This window comes from Nilaparvata lugens, chromosome 14 (assembly GCF_014356525.2).
Source record: "Nilaparvata lugens isolate BPH chromosome 14, ASM1435652v1, whole genome shotgun sequence".
Classification (NCBI taxonomy): domain Eukaryota; kingdom Metazoa; phylum Arthropoda; class Insecta; order Hemiptera; family Delphacidae; genus Nilaparvata; species Nilaparvata lugens.
The window spans coordinates 991,566-1,017,172 of record NC_052517.1 but is presented as its reverse complement, the minus strand read 5'-3'; the positions used below and the strand labels follow the sequence as shown (position 1 = coordinate 1,017,172).

Here is a 25,607-nt window from a genome sequence, read left to right as displayed (position 1 = left end):
GCACGGTAAAATAATGTGAGGAAACATTACAAGAGTATTGCATTGTATAATATGGCACACGAAAAACAATAGAAGAAGAAGAAGATGAAGAAGAAGAAGAAGAAGAAGAGAAGAAGAAGAAGAAGAGAAGACGGAAGAGAAGAAGAGAAAGAAGAAGAATACGGAAGAGAAGAAGAGAAAGAAGAAGAAGAAGAAGGTGATGTAGTAGAAGAAGCAGGAAGACCTAGGTGGAGAGGAGATAGAGAATGATGAAAGATGATGAAGATAATGATGATTAGAAAATGCAGATAGTAAACGATATAATATTTCAATTAGGAGGAGAAGAAGAGAAAATACATAGGACACTGGTAAGAGATTGAGTTGGAAGCCAATGAAAAGCAAATGTACCGTAGAAGGTATTGAAAAGAAGATAAAAACAAGGGGGAGAGTAGCAGGAGAAGAAGAAAATGAAGATGATGAACAATATCAAAAGGATGAGGAGGAGAAGAATGAGAAGAAGAGCAAAAGGATTTGTAGAAGAAGAATGAGAAGAAGAGCAAAAGGATTTGTAGAAGAAGAATGAGATAAACAAGACATGGAGAAGAAAGAGAACAAGGAAAGGAGAAGAACAAGATATGTATGTGTGTGTGTGTGTGTGTGTGTGTGTGTGTGTGTGTGTGTGTATATGAGTGTGTGTGCGTCTGTGTACACGATATCTCGTCTCCCAATATTAACGGAATGACTTGAAATTTGGAACTTAAGGTCCTTACACTATAAAGATCCGACACGAACAATTTCGATCAAATGCAATCCAAGATGGCGGCGAAAATGTTGTCAAAAACAGGGTTTTTTCGCGATTTTCTCGAAAACGGCTCCAACGATTTTGTCTCATATCTGTAAAAATTCCAGGAGCTCCGCCCCATCTATGCAAAGTTTGATTTTAGATTCCCAATTACCAGGCTTCAGATACAATTTAAACGAAAAATTTCAAGTGAAAAAGATTAAGCATGAAAATCTCTACAATTAATGTTCAGTAACATTTTCACCTAAAATTCAAAATAAGCTCGAAATTCGAGAAAATGTTATTATTCCAATTGCAAACTGTTGGCAACTGTTGATTCTATTGAATCATTCACTATGAAGAGATAGCAGACTTCGTGTGTCTCCAGCGTTATTTCCTGTCACCAGCTCTGGCTTAGATCTTTGAATAGTAGACTTGAGATGCGCGTTAACTCTAGCGTCAGGTGATCAATTTTCATAACGGCAAGGAAAGTTGTGTGAGTGCGCCACACCAGATTTTTATGACAGTAGTTGCAGTTTTTATTTTCTTATTTCTATAATTGGAAACGTAATTAAACATTTCTAAATAATTCAAAATAGCTGAAACTTAACATTATTTTATTTTGTATCATCTCAACTTGATACACAACACCATAATTTGATACAAAACTTCCAAACTTTGAATGAATTCTACAAAACTTGTCATATCTTTCCATGCTATTTTTTCTCTGAGATACACATTATGGTATTATCAACACATTATGGTACAATATCATCTCAATTTGATACTCAACACCATAATTTGATACAAAACTTCCAAACTTTGAATGAATTCTACAAAACTTGTCATATCTTTCCATGCTATTTTTTCTCTGAGATACACATTATGGTATTATCAACACATTATGGTACAATATCATCTCAATTTGATACTCAACACCATAATTTGATACAAAACTTGCAAACTTTGAATGAAGTCCACAAACCATGGCATATCTCCTGTGTCGTAGGTAGGTTATAGGTCAAGAGTCCTATATCTGTAAAAATTTCAGGAGCTTTGCCCAATCTATGCAAAGTTTGATTTCACATTCTCAATTGTCAGCCTTCATATACAATTTAAACACAAAATTTCAAGTGGAGAAGATTGAGCATGAAAATCTCTGCAATTAATGTCCAGTAACATTTCCACCTAATTTGAAAATAAGCTCGAAATCCGAGAAAATGTGATTATTAAATTGCAGACTGTTGGCAACTGTTGGTTCTATTAAATCATTCACTACGAAGAGATAGCAGACCTCATGTGGCACCTCTGTGCCACACCAGATTTTTACTTTAATATTGGCGTATGAAGGAGGCTCCTTTTCCTTTTATATTATCCTTGAAATGCAAAATTTCCAAAAACCTTGTATATACGTCGACGCGCAATTAAAAAAGGAGCCTACCTGTCAAATTTCATGAAAATCTATTACCGCGTTTCGCCGTAAATGCGCAACATATAAACATTTAAACATTAATAGAAATTCCAAACCGTCGACTTGAATCTTAGACCTCACTTCGCTCGGTCAATTAACCAAGCAACTCAAGGCAGACAATCGGCAACGAAGCTGTCCCATCTTTCTCCACTTCCATTATAACGTGGACCTCACTATAGCATGTTAGGATGTGATGTTTTCTGATAATGAAATATGTTGTTAATTATTAACTAGGCTACTGTCTTAGTTAGTTAGTTAGGTAGTTAGGCTAACTAAGAATATTGCTACTCCATTGCAAGCCTATTAGCTGTGTGGCTAGGCTAGGCCAGACTATCAGAGCATAGCGTTCACTCTATATTGTAGATTATTGGAGAAGCTCTGTCGACCTGCCTCTGTGATCTAGATTTATCATCATCCTGTTCTGCTTTATAGATTTATAGATCAATTAATCCAGTTTATTGGTCTGATTGCTGTTGGTGAGGGAGATTGATTGATTGAGTACTTTATTTATGTAGATTACAATATATACTGGCTTATACACTTATATACAATAGCTTACAATACAGCAACATTATCGATGAATTTACATAATGTAGACTAAGAAAATAACTATTGAACTGTATATGATATGAAAAAGCAATTTGTAATATAATAACTATAGATAATAATCATATTGTTATGCATCTACATAAATTGGCGGAGCTTTGGACATATCAATGTCCATTCTTTGGGAAGAATATTAAAAATATCCTCCCCACTAACTCTCTACCAAATAAGAGAGAGAGTGAGATAGATAGATAGAGAGATTGATAGAGAATGATTTATTGATTGCGTTTATCAAGAGCGGAGTTAGGACTCTAGGTCCTCTCTTCCACACAATCCAACACATTTGATTGATTGAGTACTTTATTCATGTAGATTACAATATATACTGGCTTATACACTTATATACAATAGCTTACAATACAGCAAAATAATTATAGATGAATTTAGAAAATATAAATTAAAAAAATAATTATTGAACTGTATATGATATGAAAAATAGCAATTTGAATAACTATAGATAAAATGGATAATACTAGCCGTCAGGCTCGCTTCGCCCGTCATATCCGTCTAGCCAGGAGGCTCCGCCCCCTGGACCCCCAACTGGATCGTCGAAGAATGAGATCAGCAGGCTCGCTTCGCTCGCCTGCATTTTTCATTTGAGCATTTTTATCATATGTTAGGACGATCCAGTCGGGGGTCCAGACTTAACGTCTGGCTAAACAGATATGGCGAGCGAAGCGAGCCTGACGGCTAGTAATATAATATTCCTAGGAATAGCTCTGATTGAAGTAGCAGTGCCCAATCAATTTTTCCGCGATAAATGCATTTAAATCTTCAACTTGGTGCCAACCTAACAAAGTCAACTCAACTTAATGCCAACCTGACAAAATTATTAATTTAGTTACCACTTAACAACCGATTCGAAGAGGTACTCTCTCTAGATTTTAGTTCTATAGCCTATTAACATATGGTATGGAAATTTTTCAATTATAATTAAGAGAATAAGAAGAATATACATGCTAAAAGACGAACTTTAAACCCATAAAAACCACCCTTAGAGTTAAAATATCGCCAAAGGATTTCTTAGTGCGCCTCTAAAGGGCCAACTGAACATACCTACCAAATTTGAACGTTTTTGGTCCGGTAGATTTTTAGTTCTACGAGTGAGTGAGTCAGTCAGTCAGTGAGTGTTATTTCGCTTTTATATATAGATTAATCTAGTTTATTGGTCTGATTGCTGTTGGTGAGGGGGAGAGAGAGAGCGTGCTTGAGTAAAAGAGAGACATCCTTAGGGAGTGTCAAGTACACTGGTGAAAAAAGAGTAGAGAAAACAGTAGAAGAAGAAGAAGAAGTGAACAGGAGAAGTTGAATAAAGACAAGAAACAAAACAGTAGGATAAAAAATAGAGACAATTAGAAGATAAACAAAAAGAGAAGACGTGGAAGAAGGAGTGTAAATGAATAATTGGCGAATGAAGTGGATATCGAACAGTAAGCAGGCGAAGAGGATAAAAAAAGTAGAAAGTCTTTCACTCGAATGGTGAAAGGTAGCCTTCTCCTCCTCCTGCTTCTCTTCCACCCTCCTCCTCCTTGGTAGAGAGTTAGTGGGGAGGATATTTTTAATATTCTTTCCGAAGAATGGACATTGATATGTCCAAAGCTCCGCCAATTTATGTAGATGCATAACAATATAATTATTATCTATAGTTATTATATTACAAATTGCTTTTTCATATCATATACAGTTCAATAATTATTTTCTTAGTCTATATTATGTAAATTCATCTATAATGTTGCTGTATTGTAAGCTATTGTATATAAGTGTATAAGCCAGTATATATTGTAATCTACATAAATGAAGTACTCAATCAATCAATCAATCCTCCTCTTTTTATCTTTTTCCTCTTCTTCTTCTACTACTACTTCTACGGCTTCTTCTTCTTCCACGTCGAGTGGGAAAAAGAGAGAGAATAGTGATAGAAAGTAATAATTCACATATTAAGTGAATCTCAATTTATTGAGATTAAATATTTTGTTATAGTGAGGTCCACGTTATAATGGCAGTATGTGATTTGCAATGGTGTTGCTATCCTTGTCTATCATCCCACAAAGCAAATAACTCTATCCTGTTCTGTATCAAATTATGGTGTTGTGTATCAAGTTGAGATGATACTGTATCATATTGTCGAACACTATATTGCTATAGTGAGGTCCATGTTATAATGGCAGTATTTGATTAGCATTGGTGTTGCTATCCTTGTCTATCATTCCACAAAGCATATAGCTCTATCCTGTTCTGTATCAAATTATGGTGTTGTGTATCAAGTTGAGATGATACTGTATCATATTGTCGAACACTAATTGATATAGTGAGGTCCACGTTATAGTGGCAGTATTTGATTAACATTGGTGTTGCTATCCTTATCTATCGTTCAACCAGGCAGATGGCGCTATCTCTTTCACGCAATATTGTTACATTGTTTATCAACAATGTAGAAATTCAACTAATTGACAAAATATCTAATCTCAATCATGAAAATTTATTATTACATCGTTAAAAAATATTTTCTTGACAAATAAAGGCCCGTTTGCACAACAGCCGGTTAAATTTTAACCGTGATTAATTTCACGAGAACCAATCAGAGAAGCCGTTTTTTAAAAGACGGCTTCTCTGATTGGTTGTCATGGAATTAATCACGGTAAAATTTAACCGGCTGTTGTGCAACCGGCACAAAATATGATTAACTATTTTCAACAATAATGAACAGTTAGATTAATCAGATATAGCAGTATCAGCTGTTAGGGTGGCAAGGCTGAGATATGGCAACCCTTTTCTCCTATCTTCCTATACAAACATTATAACCTGGACCTCCTTATATTTCTTCATAGCTCACAAACATTTTGACAACGGTGCTGAGCTAGAAAAGGACAGAGCTATCTGCTTTGTCGAATGATAGACAAGGATAGCAACACCAATGTTAATCAAATACTGCCATTATAACGTGGACCTCACTATAGCAATTAGTGTTCGACAATATGATACAGTATCATCTCAACTCGATACACAACACCATAATTTGATACAGAACAGGATAGCACTATCTGCTTTGTGGAACCATAGACAAGGATAGCAACACCAATGTTAATCAAATACTGCCATTATAACGTGGACCTCACTATAGCAATTAGTGTTCGACAATATGATACAGTATCATCTCAACTCGATACACAACACCATAATTTGATACAGAACAGGATAGAGCTATATGCCTTGTGGAATGATAGCAACACCAATGTTAATCAAATACTGCCATTATAACGTGGACCTCACTATAGCAATTTGTACTCGACAATATGATACAGTATCATCTCAACTTGATACACAACACCATAATTTGATACAGAACAGGATAGAGCTATTTGCTTTGTTGAATGATAGACAAGGATAGCAACAACAATGTTACTCAAATATTGCCATTATAACGTGGACCTCACTATAGATCTTTAGTTTGTCATGTTTAGCCGCTGTTTCCACACTCTTATAATCAATATCAGTCCCGCGCACAAGCCTAGAGCTGACATGGACATCACCCTCAGCAAAATCAAATCGAAACAACAACATCCCTACATTCATTTATCAAATTTTTATTACAAAGTTCAAGATTGGTTGAAACGTGAAAAAAGAAATACACCAATGAATTTTTTCAAGTAGGTCATTGTGTGTACAGTATGAGAAAAATTACATGTTTTAAAAAACCTTTGCATATGTAACAGCTGTGCTACATGGATTTGAAACATGGACCATCAACAATAGCCTCAAATATTGAAAGACAATAAATATTCATGTGTGCTTAGACTGAACTATATCAAACCAGTTACTAGTAGTGGTATATGGCTGTGAAACATGCACCATCAACATTATTATCACATATTAAAAGACAATTATTCATGTGTGTTCAGACTGAACTATTTTAAAACGATGAGTTACTAGCAGTGATATATGGCTGTGAAACATGGATCATCACAAAATTACATGTTTTAAAAAACCTTTGCATGTGTAACAGCTGTGCTGCATGGATTTGAAACATGGACCATCAACAATAGCCTCAAATATTGAAAGACAATAAATATTCAGTGTGCTTAGACTGAACTATATCAAACCAGTTACTAGTAGTGGTATATGGCTGTGAAACGTGCACCATCAACACTATTATCACACATTAAAAGACAATTTTAAAACGATGAGTTACTAGCAGTGGTATATGGCTGTTAAACATGGATCATCAACAATATTATCACATATTAAAAGACAATAATTCATGTGTACTTCGAGTGAAAATATCAAAACTTAGTAGAAATCATGTGGAAGTGTTTTGAAGTGAAAAGGGGCATTTTAGCCCCCCGTTAGAGGCTTATTAGGGGCATTTTGGACCCCGCCAGGGGTGTTTTAGGGGCGGATTCAAATGTTGGGCGGCAAACTGTTGTTTGGCTGGCGTCGACAGAAGTACGACGTGCAGAGATTGCAGCAAGCCAATCAGCTGCAGTTTGTCGGTGCATCCAATGCGAGTGCATCTAAAACTGCACCTACGGTGAGTCAAGATGCGGTTTGGTCCAATAATAATGCGTTTTTGTACTTCAAGTTTCAATATTGTTTTATCAATTTATTAGGTGTGTTCCTAACCACCACCGTTTCATCTACCTGTTGCAGTGCGCATCCTCAGACGTGGTGGTACACAGTCTGCACTCAGTGGATGGAGGCATTTTGGACCCGGATGACCGGCTGTCAGATGTGGCCGACGACAGAGAGCAGTTGGTGGCCACATTTGTGCCCCACCCGCACCAACCCGGAGATGGCGCCAGCAACAGCTCTAGGGGCACGCCCAGTCCTGACCACATCATCTACCATCAGGTCAGTAATTCAGGCTCAAATATTGATTTAAAAGGGTGATTTTTTAGTCCTGTTACTAAGTTTCTAATGTAGATTGAGGGCCGGTTTCCGAGCTCGGTATTTAGCTAAGTTCTAGACTTTAAACAGCTGGAGTCAGAAAATTGGCTTTCCAAAACGGGGTGTAGTCGCAGTTTTTATGACAGTAGTTGCAGTTTTTACTTTCCTTGCCCAATACCATAGGTAAGGAAAGTATTGCTTTCCAAAAAAAATTAAGGTACCCCAATTTATAAATTTCTATTCGTTTCAATGTCCCCTGAGTCCAAAAAAGTGGTTTTTGGGTATTGGTCTGTATGTGTGTGTGTGTGTGTGTGTGTGTGTGTGTATGTGTGTGTGTGTGTGTGTGTGTGTGTGTGTGTGTGTGTGTGTGTGTGTGTGTATGAGTGTATGTGCGTCTGTGTACACGAAATCTCATCTCCCAATTAACGGAATGACTTGAAATTTGGAACTTAAAGTCCTTACAATATAAGGATCCGAAAATGGTGAAAATGTTGTCAAAAACAGGGTTTTTCGTGATTTTCTCGGAAACGGCTCCAACGATTCTGATCAAATTCATACCTGAAATAGTCATCGATAAGCTCTATCAACTGCCACAAGTGCCATATCTGTAAAAATTCCAGGAGCTCCGCCCCATCTATGCAAAGTTTGATCTTAGATTCCCAATTACCAGGCTTCAGATACAATTTAAACGAAAAATTTCAAGTGAAAAAGATTAAGCATGAAAATCTCTACAATTAATGTCAAGTAACATTTTCACTTAAAATTGGAAATAAACTCAAAGTTTGAAAAAAAAAGATTTTTTAATTTGCAAACTGTTGGCAACTGTTGATTCTATTGAATCATTCACTATGAAGAGATAGCAGACTTCGTGTGTCTCCAGCGTTATTTTACTGTCACCAGCTCTGGCTTAGATCTTTGAATAGTAGACTTGAGATGCGCGTTAACTCTAGCGTCAGGTGATCAATTTTCATAACGGCAAGGAAAGTTGTGTGAGTGCGCCACACCAGGTTTTTATGACAGTAGTTTTTATTTTCTTATTTCTATAATTGGAAACGTAATTATACATTTCCAAATAATTCAAAATAGCTGAAACTTAACATTATTTTATTTTGTATCATCTCAACTTGATACACAATACCATGAATTGATACTTCCAAACTTGCAATGAATTCTACAAACCATTGCATATCGTTGTCCTTCATGGGAACGCGCCCAAATAATCATACACTATCTCCACACATGATACAGTATCACAGCAATATGATACAGTATCATCTCAACTTGATACACAACACCATAATTTGATACAAAACTTCCAAACTTTGAATGAATTCTACAAAACTTGGCATATCTTTCCATGCTATCTTTTCTCTGAGATATCACCATAAATGATACATTATCAACATAATATGATACAGTATCATCTCAACTTGATACACAACGCCATAATTTGATACAAAACTTGCAAACTTTGAATGAAGTCCACAAACCATGGCATATCTCCTGGGTCGCTTCATTCAAAGTTTGGGAGTTTTGTATCAATCGAATTATGGTGTTGTGTATCAAGTTGAGATGATACTGTATCATATTGTGTTGATACTTTGTGAAAATACTCGAGATCTGACAATTTTGTGAATTGAAGAACTACGAGACTCAACCTATTTGGGACTATGTGTAACCTTATCTAAATTTGGGCGAGGAATAGCACAAGGTTGCCTTATTGCAGAAAATTGTAGAAACAAATCCAGGGCGAACTGAATATCAACTTGACAAGTAAAAATTTTGGGGACGTGAAAGACTCTATCGTTTTTACTTTCCTTTCCCTATTACCATAGGTAAGGAAAGTATTGCTTTCCGAAAAAAATTAAGGTACCCCAATTTCTAAATTTCTATACGTTTCAAGGTCCCCTGAGTCCAAAAAACTGGTTTTTGGGTATTGGTCTGTATGTGTGTGTGTGTGTGTGTGTGTGTGGTGTGTGTGTGTGTGTGTGGTGTGTGTGTGTGTGTGTGTGTGTGTGTGTGTATGAGTGTATGTGCGTCTGTGTACACGATATCTCATCTCCCAATTAACGGAATGACTTGAAATTTGGAACTTAAGGTCCTTACAATATAAGGATCCGACACGAACAATTTCGATCAAATGCAGTTCAAGATGGCGGATAAAATTGCGAAAATGTTGTCAAAAACAGGGTTTTTCGCGATTTTCTCGAAAAATGCTCCAACGATTTTGATCAAAATCATACCTAAAATAGTCATTGATAAGCTCTATCAACTGCCACAAGTCTCATATCTGTAAAAATTCCAGGAGCTCCGGCCCATCTATGCAAAGTTTGATTTTAGATTCCCAATTACCAGACTTCGGATACAATTTAAACGAAAAATTTCAAGTGGAAAAGAATGGGCCTGAAAATCTCTACAATTAATGTTCAGTAACATTTTCACCTAAAATTTAAAATAAGCTCGAAATTCGAGAAAATGCTATTATTCCAATTGCAAACTGTTGGCAACTGTTGATTCTATTGAATCATTCATTATGAAGAGATAGCAGACTTCGTGTGTCTCCAGCGTTATTTTACTGTCACCAGTTCTGGCTTAGATCTTTGAATAGTAGACTTGAGATGCGCGTTAACTCTAGCGTCAGGTGATCAATTTTCATAACGGCAAGGAAAGTTGTGTGAGTGCGCTACACCAGATTTTTATGACAGTAGTTGCAGTTTTTATTTTCTTATTTCTATAATAATTGGAAACGTAATTAAACATTTCTAATTTTTTTTCTTTATTTATTTACAATGCAAATGACACTGATGTAATAACATTGGAAAATAAAATAATAAGATGGCCCTTGTGCTATTTTTCTTCCAAATTTATATAGGTGAAAAAGTCCTCCGAAATAAGGTTAGAATTGCACGTGTACAATTTTGATAAAATTTTAGTCCTAAACAAAATTGAAAACTATAAATTTTGAATTTAGATGGCTTGAATTAATAAATTGATTAGAAATATTCCACTCAATTACCACTTGTAACGAATAATATTGAGTTATTTAAGAAAATTTGGAACCATTCAAGCAACACAAACTTGTAAACACGTAATTCTTTGTTTTTTTTAATTAATTACTAATTAATTTTTTAATTGATTAATTAATTACTTGTAAAAAAATAATTCAAAATAGCTGAAACTTAACATTATTTTATTTTGTATCATCTCAAATTGATACACAATACCATGAATTGATACTTCCAAACTTGGAATGAATTCCACAAACCATTGCAAATATGTGACCTTTATGGGAACGCGCCCAAATAACCATACACTATCTCCACACTTGATACAGTATCACCGCAATATGATACAGTATCATCTCAACTTGATACACAATACCATGAATTGATACTTCCAAACTTGGAATGAATTCCACAAACCATTGCAAATATGTGACCTTTATGGGAACGCGCCCAAATAACCATACACTATCTCCACACTTGATACAGTATCACCGCAATATGATACAGTATCATCTCAACTTGATACACAACGCCATAATTTGATACAAAACTCCAAAACTTTGAATTAAGTCCACAAACCATGGCATATCTCCTGGGTCGCTTCATTGAATGTTTGGGAATTTTGTATCAATCAAATTATGGTGTTGTGTATCAAGTTGAGATGATACTGTATCATATTGTGTTGATACTTTGTGAAAATACTCGAGATCTGACAATTTTTTGCATTGAAGAACTACGAGACTCAACCTATTTCGGACTATGTGTAACCTTATCTAAATTTGGGAGAGGAATAGCACAAGGTTACCTTATTTTTACTTTCCTTGCCCTATTACCATAGGTAAGGAAAGTATTGCTTTCCGAAAAAAATTAAGGTACCCCAATTTCTAAATTTCTATACGTTTCAGGGTCCCCTGAGTCCAAAAAAGTGGTTTTTGGGTATTGGTCTGTATGTGTGTGTGTGTGTGTGTGTGTGTGTGTGTGTGTGTGTGTGTGGTGTGTGTGTGTGTGTGTGTGTGTGTGTATGAGTGTTTGTGCGTCTGTGTACACGATATCTCATCTCCCAATTAACGGAATGACTTGAAATTTGGAACTTAAAGTCCTTTCACTATAAGGATCCGACACGAACAATTTCGATCAAATGCAATTCAGGATGGCGGCTAAAATGGCGAAAATGTTGTCAAAAACAGGGTTTTTCGTGATTTTCTCGGAAACGGCTCCAACGATTTTGATCAAATTCTTACCTAAAATAGTCATCGATAAGCTCTATCAACTGCCACAAGTGCCATATCTGTAAAAATTCCAGGAGCTCCGCCCCATCAATGCAGATAGATTCCCAATTACCAGGCTTCAGATACAATTAAAACGAAAAAAAAAAGATTAAGCATGAAAATCTCTACAATTAATGTTCAGTAACATTTTCACCTAAAATTTAAAATAAGCTCGAAATTCGAGAAAATTTTATTATTCCAATTGCAAACTGTTGGCAACTGTTGATTCTATTGAATCATTCACTATGAAGAGATAGCAGACTTCGTGTGTCTCCAGCGTTATTTTACTGTCACCAGCTCTGGCTTAGATCTTTGAATAGTAGAATTGAGATGAGCGTTAACTCTAGCGTCAGGTGATCAATTTTCATAACGGCAAGGAAAGTTGTGCGAGTGCGCCACACCAGATTTTTATGACAGTAGTTGCAGTTTTTATTTTCTTATTTCTATAATTGGAAACGTAATTAAATATTTCTAAATAATTCAAAATAGCTGAAACTTAACATTATTTTATTTTGTTTCATCTCAACTTGATACACAATACCATGAATTGATACTTCCAAACTTGGAATGAATTCTACAAACCATTGCATATCGTTGTCCTTCATGGGAACGCGTCCAAATAATCATAAACTATCTCCACACATGATACAGTTTCACCACAATATGATACAGTATCATCTCAACTTGATACACAACACCATAGTATGATACAAAACTTGCAACCTTTGAATGAAGTCCACAAATCATGGCATACCTCCTGGGTCGCTTCATTGAAAGTTTGGGAATTTTGTATCAATCAAATTATGGTGTTGTGTATCAAGTTGAGATGATACTGTATCATATTGTGGTGATACTTTGTGAAAATACTCGAGATCTGACAATTTTGTGAAGTGAACAACTACAAGACTTGACCTATTTCGAACTATGTGTAACCTTATCTAAATTTGGGAGAGGAATAGCACAAGGTTACCTTATTTCTCCTCTCCCTATCATTACTTTCCTTGCCCTACTACCATAGGTAAGGAAAGTATTGCTTTCCAAAAAAAATTAATGTACCCCGATTTCAAGTTTTCTATACGTTTCAAGGTCCCCCGAGTCCAAAAACATGATTTTTGGGTGTTGGTCTGTGTGTGTGTGTGTGTGTGTGTGTGTGTGTGTGTGTGTGTGTTTGTGTTTGTGTGTGTGTTTGTGTTTGTGAACACGATAGCTCCAGTCCTAATCAACCGATAGACTTGAAATTTTAAACTTAAGGTCCTTATACCATGAGGATCTGACAATAAGAAATTCAATAAAATTGAATTCAAAATGGCGGATAATGACTAAAAAACCATTTTTTTCACGATTTTCTCGAAAACGGCTGCAACGATTTTCTTCAAATTTATACCATAGATAGCTAATCCCTATCAACTGACATGAGTCTCATTTTTGGGAAAATTGCAGGAGCTCCGTAATATTCTTGAGAAAAATGGCAGATAATTACTAAAAAACCATGTTTTTCACGATTTTCTCAAAAATTATTTGACCGATTTTTTTCAAATTCATACCCTGTATAGTTATTTATCAGCTCTATCAACTGGCATGAATCTTTTCCCTGGAAAACTAATGGGGGGTCCACCACATCCTTGAGAAATGGACGTTGTAATCTCCTTCTAGTGCATGAGGTAGGTAGGTAGAGCAGTTTATAAAAAGAACACAGTCATAGTCTAGATATTTCATCTGTAGAACAGCTGTTTTGACGACTTTAAAAAAAAAATCATCGAATTTCACAATTTACACAAAGGAAAAAGTACTGTGAAAACAATTATATATACACACATATACTGTATACAGACTGAAGTCTGATCGTAGTTTCAAATAAAATGTTGCCGCCAATCGTCATTATGTTATTCCCCTAAATTATTCTCGTTTAGAAATGGGGCTTACAGTTCAATGAGCAAGGAAAGTTGTGTGAGTGTACCACACCAGATTTTTATGATAATGTACTTATTGTATAAATGATACAGTATCATGTGTGGAGATAGTGTATGATTATTTTATAGTGATGCCATAGACAAACGAAAAGAAAGTCTACCATCCATAGCATATCTTCTTATGCTATATTTTATGTATGCCAATACCTAATCAATGAATGATGAATGATGTGTCGTAGGTGGAGGGAGATGGAAAGACGGCTGCAATTGAAGTGAGAGAGTGTGACCTGCTCGATCAACCGGCGCATATAAGTAGTTTACAAGTGAGGCGAGGCAGTGAACCGGCCTTGAACCATCTACAGGACAACGGTAAGTCAACAACTATAGAAAAATTATAGAAATAATAGAAAAATTATATAGAAAACCAATATATAGAAAAATTCCTATATTATAGTGAGATCCACGTTATAATGGCAGTGTTTGATTAGCAATGGTATTGCTATCCTTGTCTATCATTCCACAAAGCGGATAGCGCTATCTCTTTCTCGCTTTGCTCTGTTAGCAGATCGTCTTTTAACTATGTAGAATTAATAATTGATCAACTAAATATTTTATCTTAATTATGAAATTATTGAAAAATATAAGTTATTGTTTTATAAACTATAATTGATTATTTTAAACGAGAATGAACCGTTAATATTACATCAATAAACCTGTATCAGCTACCGTCCATAGAAGGCATTGACAAGACAGAGGATCGGCAACGTTGATCTCCTACCTCTTTCTTCACTGTCATTATAACGTGGACCCATCACTATAGAAAAAGTGTTTTATTTTTAAAGATTTATTTGAGTGGAAATCAGGAATCAATTCAAGAATTGAATTTATTTATTAATATTACATCAATAAACCTGTATCAGCTACCGTCCATAGAAGGCATTGACAAGACAGAGGATCGGCAACGTTGTTCTCCTATCTTTCTCCACTGCCATTATAACGTGGACCCATCACTATAGAAAAAGTGTTTTATTTTTAAAGATTTATTTGAGTGGAAATCAGGAATCAATTCAAGATTAATTCGAATAAAAATCAGCAATGTGTCGTTGGAATTGATTTGAAACTCGTTGGTTGTTATGGGAGTGTTCATGCATTGGTAGGAAATTAATGACATTTGTTGTTATGCGAGTGTTCACACTGAGGTAGAAAATGAACGCAATTTGATGGGTGTGTTCACATTAGTTTAGTCCTCAGAAGGAGAATAACATTGGTTGTTATGTTAGTGTTCGCACGTTGGTAGAAAATTAATACTAATGGTTGTTTCGGGAGTGTTTACACTGAGGTAGAAAATGAAAACTATTGTTATTTAAGGAAGTGTTCACATTAGTCTAGTCCTCAGAAGGAAAACATTGGTTGTTATGGGAGTGCTCACACTGACGGAGAATACTATTGATTCTTAAGAAATCGTTTTCATTAGTGACAGTCATCAGAAGGAGAATTACATTGGTTGTTATGGGAGTGTTCACACTGAGATAGAAAATTTTAAACATTGATTGTTACAGGAGTGTTCACACTGAGGTAGAAAATGAATACTATTGATTCTTAAAGAAGCTTTTTCATTAGTGACAGTCTTCAGAAGGAGAATTACATTGGTTGTTATGGGAGTGTTCACACTGAGATAGAAAATTTTAAACATTGATTGTTATGGGTGTGTTCAACACTGAGGTAGAAAATGAATACTATTGTTTCTTATGGGTGTGTTCACCCCAGTGCTAGTCTTTAAGAGGAGATTATTGGTTGTTATGGAGTGATCCGTGGTGTAGTGGATAGAGTGCTTGCGTAGCAACCTAGAGATCCCGGGTTCGAACCCACTCAGAGCCAAAAGTTTTTGAACAGGTCACTCCCGTGTTATCGGATGGGCACGTTAAACTGTCGGTCCCGGCTGAAGTATGACAGTCGTAAGGCCCATTGACGGCTCTAATATTAAGGCGAGGTGGAACTTCAGCCAGGAACTCCCCACCAATAAAAGCCATACGAATATTATTATTTGTTGTTATAGGAATGTTCACACTGAGGGAGAAAATGAATACTATTGTTTCTTATGGGTGTGTTCACACCAGTGCTAGTCTTTAAGAGAAGATTTTTCGTTGTCATAGTAGTGTTCACACTGAGGTAGAAAATGAATACTATTGTTTCTTATGGGTGTGTTCACACCAGTGCTAGTCTTTAAGAGGAGATTATTGGTTGTTATAGTAGTGTTCACACTGAGGTAGAAAATGAATACTATCGGTTGTTATGGAAGTGTTCACACTAATGCTAGTCTTCAAGAGAAGATTGTTCGTTGTTATGGGAGTGTTCACACGTTGGCAACACACCAACACCATTATGATCCAAATGAGTAAATATTAATCTATTGAAATCTCTTATCTCCTCCAAGATATAATAGTGTATTATGGAATGTATGCCTAGATGATAATAATAATTATTGTAAACTAGTTGCATAACCGGTGATCTTCCATTAACTCAGTAGTTTTTCTTCCTCTAGTGAGACGATTAGTTAACTTTTATACTGTCAGCTGCACTCCTCATAAATAATTACTTTTTGGTGTCAGTATTGGCTTTGAATATAACATGAATGGATGCTTGCTTACAATTCAACCTTCAATGTTGATAAGCTGAGTGAATGTAAATATCTACATTATTTTGTTTGGCGCATGTCCAGTTTTTGTATTCGTTGAGACTGCGTAGCTCTGTGTGTCAATTATTGATATTATTGATGAATTATTGTTTGATGATGATGATGATGATGATGATGATGATGATGATGATGACGAAGAAGTAGTAGTAAAAGAAGAAGAAGAAGAAGAAGAAGAAGAAGAAGACATCAGGAAGAAGATGAAGTGGAAGAAGAAGAGGGAGATGGAGAAGAAGAAGAAGAAGAAGAAGAAGAAGAAGAATAAGTAGAAGGAGATGATGGTGAAGAAGAAGAAGAAGAAGGAGATGATGGTGAAGAAGAAGAAGAAGAAGAAGAAGAAGAAGAAGAAGAAAAAGAAGAATAAGTAGGAGATGATGGTGAAGAAGAAGATGAAGAATAAGAAGAAGAAGATTAAGAAGGAGAAGGAGATGATGGTGAAGAAGAACAAGAAGAAGAAGGAGATGATGGTGAAGAACAAGAAGGAGAAGGAGATATCCTATTATTTTATAATGATGAAGATGAAGAAGTGGTTGTAGAAGTAGGAGAAAAAGGAGAAGAAGAAGATGAAGTAGGAGAAGAATAAAAAGAATAAGATAGTAAATAACAAGAAGAAGATTTTTATTCTATGATGAATTGTTTGATAATGATGATGATGATAAAGATTGAGAAGAAGAAGAAGATGATGATAATGAAGAAGGAGAAGAATAAGATAGTGAATAACAAGGAGAAGAAGAAGAAGAAACATCATTTTCTGAAGAAGAAGGGAAAGATGCTTGAGAAGAGAAGAAGTAGAGGATGGAGAGAAGGCGAATAGAGAAGAAGGAGGAGGAGGAGAAGAAGAAGAAGAAGAAGAAGAAGAAGAAGAAGAAGAAGAAGAAGAAGAAGAAGAAGAAGAAGAAGAAGTTGATAGATAGTACAGAGTGTGTGAGTCATACACAGTTAGTCAGGGTCACATAACAATAACAATTCAGATAAGAGAGAAGAGAAGCAAAAAGCCAATGCTTTATTATTATTGCCACATTATTTTTGTATACACTACATACGTTCGCTTCTTATTGTAATAACTCGAAACTGCTCAGTAATTTTTCCCATCATAGTTTCAACACAATATGATACAGTACCAACACAGTATGATACAGTATCATCTCAACTTGATACACAACACCATAATTTGATACAAAACAAGATAGAGCTACCTGCTTTGTGGAATGATAGACTAGGATAGCAACACCAATGTTAATCCAATACTGCCATTATAACGTGGACCTCACTATTGAACAAGAAAAACCACATGATACAGTATCATCTTAACTTGATACACAACACCATAATTTGATACAAAACAGGATAGAGCTACCTGCTTTGTGGAATGATAGACAAGGATAGCAACACCAATGTTAATCAAATACTGCCATTATAACGAAGACCTTTTTATAGAACAAGAAAAATCACAACATGATACCGTATCAATCAACACAATATGGATACAGTATCATCTCAACTTGATACACAACACCATAATTTGATACAGAACTGGATAGAGCTATCTGCTTTGTGGAATGATAGACAAGGATAGCAACACCAATGTTAATCAAATACTGCCATTATAACGTGGACCTCACTATAGCAATTAGTGTTCGACAATATGATACAGTATCATCTCAACTTGATACACAACACCATAATTTGATACAAAACAGGATAGAGCTACCTGCTTCGTGGAATGATAGACAAGGATAGCAACACCAATGTTAATCAAATACTGCCATTATAACGTGGACCTCACTATAGCAATTAGTGTTCGACAATATGATACAGTATCATCTCAACTTGATACACAACACCATAATTTGATACAAAACAGGATAGAGCTATCTGCTTTGTGGAATGATAGGCAAGGATAGCAACACCAATGTTAATCAAATACTGCCATTATAACGTGGACCTCACTATAGAACAAGAAAAACCACATGATACAGTATCATCACAACTTGATACACAACACCATAATTTGATACAAAACAGGATAGCGCTATCTGCTTTGTGGAATGATAGACAAGGATAGCAACACCAATGTTAATCGAATACTGCCATTATAACGTGGACCTCACTATAGAACAAGAAAAACCACAACATGATACAGTATCAATCAACACAATATGGATACAGTATCATCTCAACTTGATACACAACACCATAATTTGATACAGAACAGGATAGAGCTACCTGTTTTGTGGAATGATAGACAAGGATAGCAACACCAATGTTAATCCAATACTGCCATTATAACGTGGACCTCACTATAGTGAAATTCACTAAAAACGTTGGGCATTCCTTATAAATAACTTATTAATGCTCACATTTTGAACAGTGAAGCCAACTATAGGAGAAAAAAGATGCATTCCCTCCTTATTTCAAAGTAGCTGGCTTTTCCTTATTACATTTCCTTTTTATCATTAGAATTATTTTCCTTTATTTCGGATTGAATTTGTTCGAAATTGTTGTAGAAGGTTTCTGGGAAAAGCGGATTCAATTCAATAGCAAAGAATTGTATATGATGATGATGATTCTTGAATGAGACCTAGGCTTGTGCGTGGGTCATTGGAATGTCTTGATTTTGATTATAATGGAGAAAATGATGGTTATGATCCCCCCATGAGACCTAGGCTTGTGCGAGGGTCATTGCAATGTCTTGATTTTGATTATAATGGAGAAGATGATGATGATGATCCCTACATGTAACCTAGGCTTGTGCGTGGGTTATTGCAATGTCTTGATTTTGATTATAATGGAGGAGATGATGATGATGATGATGATCCTCGAATGAGACCTAGGCTTGTGCGTGGATCATTGCAATGTCTTGATTTCGATTATAATGGAGGGGTTGATGATTATGATGATCCCTACATGTCACCTAGGCTTGTGCGTGGGTCATTGCAATGTCTTGATTTCGATTATAATGGAGAAGATGATGATGATGATGATTATTCTTGAATGAGACCTAGGCTTGTGTGTGGGTCTTTGGAATGTCTTGATTTCGATTATAATGGAGAAGATGATGATGATGATCCCTACATGACACCTAGGCTTGTGCGTGGGTTATTGCACTATCTTGATTTTGATTATAATGCATATAGGTGGTCTCCGAGCCAACGGAAGTATCCTTCCTGTTGTAATACTATGTATTAGAAATTGAGAGCCATATTTAGAGACTGGAATTGAGTTAGAAGGAATTAACAGTCAAGCTGTAGCTTCGATTCTCCATAAATGATAATTGATAATGATTATATCATAAAAATCACCTTCTTATTCTTCTTCTTCTTTTTCTTCTTCTTCTTCTTCTTCTTCTTCTTCTAATTGCTCTGCATTTGAGAATAGCAATTTGTTTTCTACAAAAAAATTGACAACTTTTGTTGCTCTATATTATTTGAGAACAGCAACCTTTTTATTCAAACAATTGAGAACTTGGGTTGCTCTATATTTGTGAACAGCAACTTTTTTATACAAAAATTGACAACTTGTGTTGCTATAAATATTGTGAACAGCAACTTTTTTATACAAAAAATTGCCACCTTTTGTTGCTCTTTTTTGAGAAAAGCAATTTGTTTTCTACAAAAAATTGACAACTTTTGTTGCTCTATATTTGTGAACAGCAACTTTTTTATACAAAAATTGACAACTTGTGTTGCTATATAAATATTGTGAATAGCAACTTTTTATACAAAAAATTGACAACTTGTGTGTTGCTCTATATTTGTGAACAGCAACTCTTTTATACAAAAAATTGACACCTTTTGTTGCTCTACATTTGTGAACAGCAACTTTTTTATACATAAAATTGACAACTTGTGTTGCTATAAATATTGTGAACAGCAACTTTTTTATACAAATAATTGAAACCTTTTGTTGCTCTATATTTGAGAACAGCAATTTGTTTTCTATAAAAAAATTGACAACTTTTGTTGCACACTACATTTGAGAATAGCAACTCGATTTCTACAAAAAATTGACATCTTTTCTTGCACTACATTTGCGAACAGCAATTTGTTGCCTTAAAAAAAATTGACAACTATTTTTTGTAGAACACTATTAGGTGGACAACATTTTTGTTGACAACTTTGCTGGTGTAAACTCAGCTTGGAGCTGTATAAATTATTATTTCTATGACAGTTCAGATGTGCCTTCTATCTCTATTCACATGCAAGTCGCACGTCCAGTCAATTGGAGGTCATCCGTCAAGAGAGAGAGAGAGAGAGACAGAGAGAGAGAGAGTGAGTGAGAGAGAGAGAGAAATATAGTATGAGAGAGTAAGTAGTGTGTTAGTATGAGAGAGTAATGAGATAGATGTAGTTAGTAAGAGAGAGAGAGAGTGAGTGAGAGTAATAAGAGATATTGAGAGAAAGAGAGACTAATGAGTAATGAGTGATAGTATGAGAGGGCATGAGAGAGGGCTGTGTGAAAGAGAGAGGAGTGAGAGGGAGAGAGATAGAGTATGAGAGAGTAATGAGTGTGTGTGTGTGTGTGTGTGTGTGTGTGTGTGTGTGAGAGAGAGACAAAGTGAGTGAGTGGTAGGTGTGAGAGAGTGAGTAGTGTGTTAGTATGAGAGAGATATAGTCAATATGAGAGAGAGAGAGTGTGTGTGAGAGAGAATAATGAATTAGAGAACATGTTCAGAATGTACATCCGGTGAATTTTTTGTTTGACTTGGTTCTGCTTTTTCAATAATTTATTTTCAAAGCACACCTAATCAGCTGTGCAATTGCTTTCAAGGTCAAATAATTATCTGACCATTAAGCTCATTGATACATGTATTATTAGTATTTGATACGTGTTGCATATTTGATTGATACACGTATCAAATTTAACTGATACTTTTTTTGTATTATTTGTGATGTGTGGTCATCCATATTTTTTATAATTAGCAGGTAACCCGTGCTTCGGAAAAACTTTTCAAACTGAAACCACGAAGAATTTAAAATAGGCTTATAACCATCCTCGGTGAATTGAGAATCTAAATGCAAAATGTGAAGTTAATGAGTTGAGTAGTTGAGACGTGATGATGCGTCATTCGTGAATTTCCTATCCTCTACGTGTAGAAGCCAGTCCTTTCCTTTATTATAGTAATAGATACAAACTTCTTCTACAAGAACTCTTACAGTTACTAGAGGGAAATTTGATTTATTTACCAACATTTATGAATTTCATTGGATATATATAAATCTTTCCTTTATTATACTAGTAGTTCTGTGAACAGTAGACCTCACGCAGTATTCTCATCCACAAGTACCTGATTGAAACTATAGACCTTATGGAAATACAGCAATAGACTGGCTTCTCCACACATCTGTGTAATCACTTGTCAGCTGATTTATGATGAATAATTCTATAGTCTGATTTTTACTCTAATATTGGCGTATGAAGGAAGCTCGTTTTTCCTTTTATATTATCCTTGAAATGCAAAATTTCCAAGAACCTTGTATATACGTCGACGCGCAATTAAAAAAGGAACATACCTGTCAAATGTCATGAAAATCTATTACCGCGTTTCGCTGTAAATGCGCAACATATAAACATTTAAACATTAAGAGAAATGCCAAACCGTCGACTTGAGTCTTAGACATCACATCGCTCGGTCAATTATAGATATAATAAAGGAAAGAGCTGGCAGAGGGATATAATTTATTATTATGCAGAGGGAGCTCTGTATACTATAGAAGAATACTTTTCCTAATAAATCTATACTATAATAAAGGAAAGAACTGGCTTCTACACGTAGAAGATAGGAAATTTACGAATGACGCATCATCACGTCTCAACTACTCAACTCATTAACTTCACATTTTGCATATACATTCTCAATTAACCGAGGATGGTTATATGCCTATTGTAAATTCTTGAAGATTTCAGTAGGTGAAGTTTCCAGTTTGTCAAGTACTTAATTAGGCCTTTGCGGAGCTTGGGTTACTTCTGGTGTTTAAATGATTATAATAATAATTATAATAATCTGGTGTTTAAATAATTATTCAGATGGGATAATTGGTTGTATTTGATTTATGTTGGCAGCTCCGAACGGACGAGCGGGAAATTCAAATTCGAACGCCAAGCGGTGGTCGGCTGCTCCAGTCATAACTGAGTCCACCAAACTCAATAACCTTCACAAGGTAATATCATTTATTCCCTACTACTTATTCTTCTTTCTCTCCTTCTGCTTCTTTTTCTTCTTCTTCTTCTTCTAATTCTTAGTTTTTCTTAACTCCTCATCTTTCAATCTACTTCTATTCAATAAAAAAATCCAATTCTCTTTCGAATTTTCATTCTTCCATTATCCTCTGTTATCTCTTTCTCTTTTACTCCTGAATTCCCTCATTCTCTTCTCATTCTGACCTATTCTTTCACTCTCCACTGATTTCTAGGACAACGACCGATGTGGTCTAACAAACGGACACAATTGAGAAATATAATCTAATCTAATTCTGATTTATTCTTCTCCTATTCTTCCATTATCCACTGCTATCTTTTCCTCTTTTATTCTTCAACTTTCTCATTCTCCATCTAATTCTGTTTTATTCTCATATTCTTCCATTATCCTCTGTTCTCTATTTCTCTTATTCATTTATTTAGCTTATGGCAGATACACACTAATATACATGAGTCTCAAATGCCTACATATAAACTGTATATTCCCAAATTCTCTGAGATGTTTTGTAGTTTTCGGTGAGGAGAACATAAGTTTGTCTGACCGCCATCATTTGCTAGTCCATTTAGCGTTACCCAATGTGCACCATGGAGGCGAACTAGCCTCACACATATTCAAGTAAAAATCTGATTGCTGGAACAATTTTGAGGTCAAAGAAGGTTAAAACTCAATTTTCAACTTTTACAGAAAGAAAAATATTTTCAAAATCATTTTCACCATTACAAATGTCCAAATTGCTTCAAATTGGAATTTATCACATATAAACAATCCAAATATAGAAATTCTTTTTTGAAATTATTTGCTAATTTATGTATCTGTTTCAGTTGAATACTACTCTAATATTATTTTAATATATATTTCTATTTATTTTTGAATTCTCTTCAATTGTCTCATTCTCTAATATTACTCTAATATTATTACTCTAATAATATTACTCTAATATTATTTTAATATATATTTCTATTTATTTTTGAATTCTCTTCAATTGTCTCATTCTCTGCTGATTCATAGGATGACGACCGTTGTGGTCTAACCAATAACACAATTAAGAAATCTAATCTGCCGTGCTACCAATTTCTCCTAAATAGGTTGAATAGCATTTTTCACCTTTCAACCTAAAGAAAGTTATCGGCTCCAAAATGGTAGATTCTTGATAAATTATGAATGGATCTATTGCTTATGAATGAGAAATCCAGTTTTCAGAGCAAACCAACTTATAATCTTCAGAAGAATTTTGGCAGTATACAACACAAATCCATAAAACAATACCTTACACACTTAAACATCCAGCATCATTACAAGCTAAATACTTATCCATTTATATAGTTGAAAAACAATGGCTATAGGCTTGTAGACACACAAAACAAATTATACAAACTTAGGACACCATAAAACTGTTCAAAACTCAATTTAAAACATTAAAAATTTTACTTATACAGAAAAATATTCAGAGAGCACAAAATTAGAACACATAGCCAGCCACCATTTTTTAGAGAGAAGACCTAACAAGTCTAGAGCAAAGCCCCACCTCAAAACCAGTGTCGACGTTATGAACACGTCACCAATATTAAATTCCAAAAAATTATAAATTACAAGTTTAGAATTTACATTTTACATTTGTTCTCAATAAAACTTTATTTCGAAACTGTTATTTTAAATTTATAATGATCTATTTATCTGTTAATTCTGTTAACTCAGTTTCGGTGATACCATGGAATGTGCAACACAATTATTTACGATAAATTCTCAGTTAAAAAGTTGTCCGCATATCGATTACTCTGATATTTACTATCAAGTTTTATAGATGTCGAATTGAAGATTCGATTTTAATTGAGAAAAAATGTAATATTACAAATCTAATTCCGTTTTATTCTCCAATTCTTCTATTATCCTCTCTTCTTCCTTTCTCTTTTATTCTCTTCAATTCTCTCATTGTCCACTGATTCGTAGGACGACGACCGATGCGGTCTGACAAACGGACACAACACGGACAAATGGCGGGACATGGACGAAGAACTGGAGGAAGAGGAGGATGAAGAGGAAGAGGAGGAGGAGGAGCTGATGAACGGAGGAGGAGGTAGGGCGGGCAGAGGAGGCAGCAGGAGGAGGAACGGCTGGTTGAGAGGAGGCGGAGGAGGAGGTGCTCCTTTCGCCCGAGATGGCAGTAATCGGCTGTCCATGCAGTTTCTGGGAGAATCGCCCACGTAAGTTTGAGAAAAATTCAAGATATTTTTTGAGATGGAATTAAATAGAGAATGCATTTATTCAAATGCTGATTAATATATAATTATTATTTAACGAAAATCCCAAATAAATGCTGCAAATCACCCCGAAGACTTCTGCTACTGCAGACATTGACAACAGGGTTAACAGCTAGATGGAAATTCGATGAGAACTACTATCCAAAAATTAGTTGCCAGCCCGGGAATCTAACCCGGTACCTCCCAATTGCGCATTTACACCGAAACGCGGTAATAGATTTTCATGAAATTTGACAGGTATGTTCCTTTTTTATTTGCGCGTCGATGTATATACAAGGTTTTTGGTAATTTTGCTTTTCAAGGATAATATAAAAGGAAAAAGGAGCCTCCTTCATACGCCAATATTGGAGTAAAAATCAGACTATAGAATTATTCATCATAAATCAGCTGACAAGTGATTACACAGATGTGTGGAGAAGCCAGTCTATTGCTGTATTTCCATAAGGTCTATAGTTTCAATCAGGTACTTGTGGATGAGAATACTGCGTGAGGTCTACTATTCACAGAACAACTTGTTATTATTAAACGAAAATCCCAAATAAATGCTGCAAATC

General features: G+C 35.2%; 1 protein-coding gene across 3 annotated transcripts in view; it reads left to right on the top strand.

Moving 5' to 3' along the window:
* The window catches only part of LOC120348913 (partitioning defective 3 homolog), a 114,713-nt gene that overhangs the window by 16,346 nt on the left and 72,760 nt on the right, over positions 1-25,607 (top strand). The window contains exons 1-5 of one of the 3 annotated variants that reach the window (XM_039440453.1): positions 6,926-7,365; positions 7,485-7,685; positions 14,144-14,273; positions 22,660-22,757; positions 24,743-24,996. In XM_039440453.1, coding sequence (XP_039296387.1) covers positions 7,240-7,365; positions 7,485-7,685; positions 14,144-14,273; positions 22,660-22,757; positions 24,743-24,996 — 809 coding nt within the window. In that variant the 5' untranslated portion in view covers positions 6,926-7,239. Of the gene's footprint in view, positions 1-6,925; positions 7,366-7,484; positions 7,686-14,143; positions 14,274-22,659; positions 22,758-24,742; positions 24,997-25,607 lie in introns of those variants that run through there. The other 2 variants (XM_039440455.1, XM_039440454.1) reach the window with 2 other exon arrangements.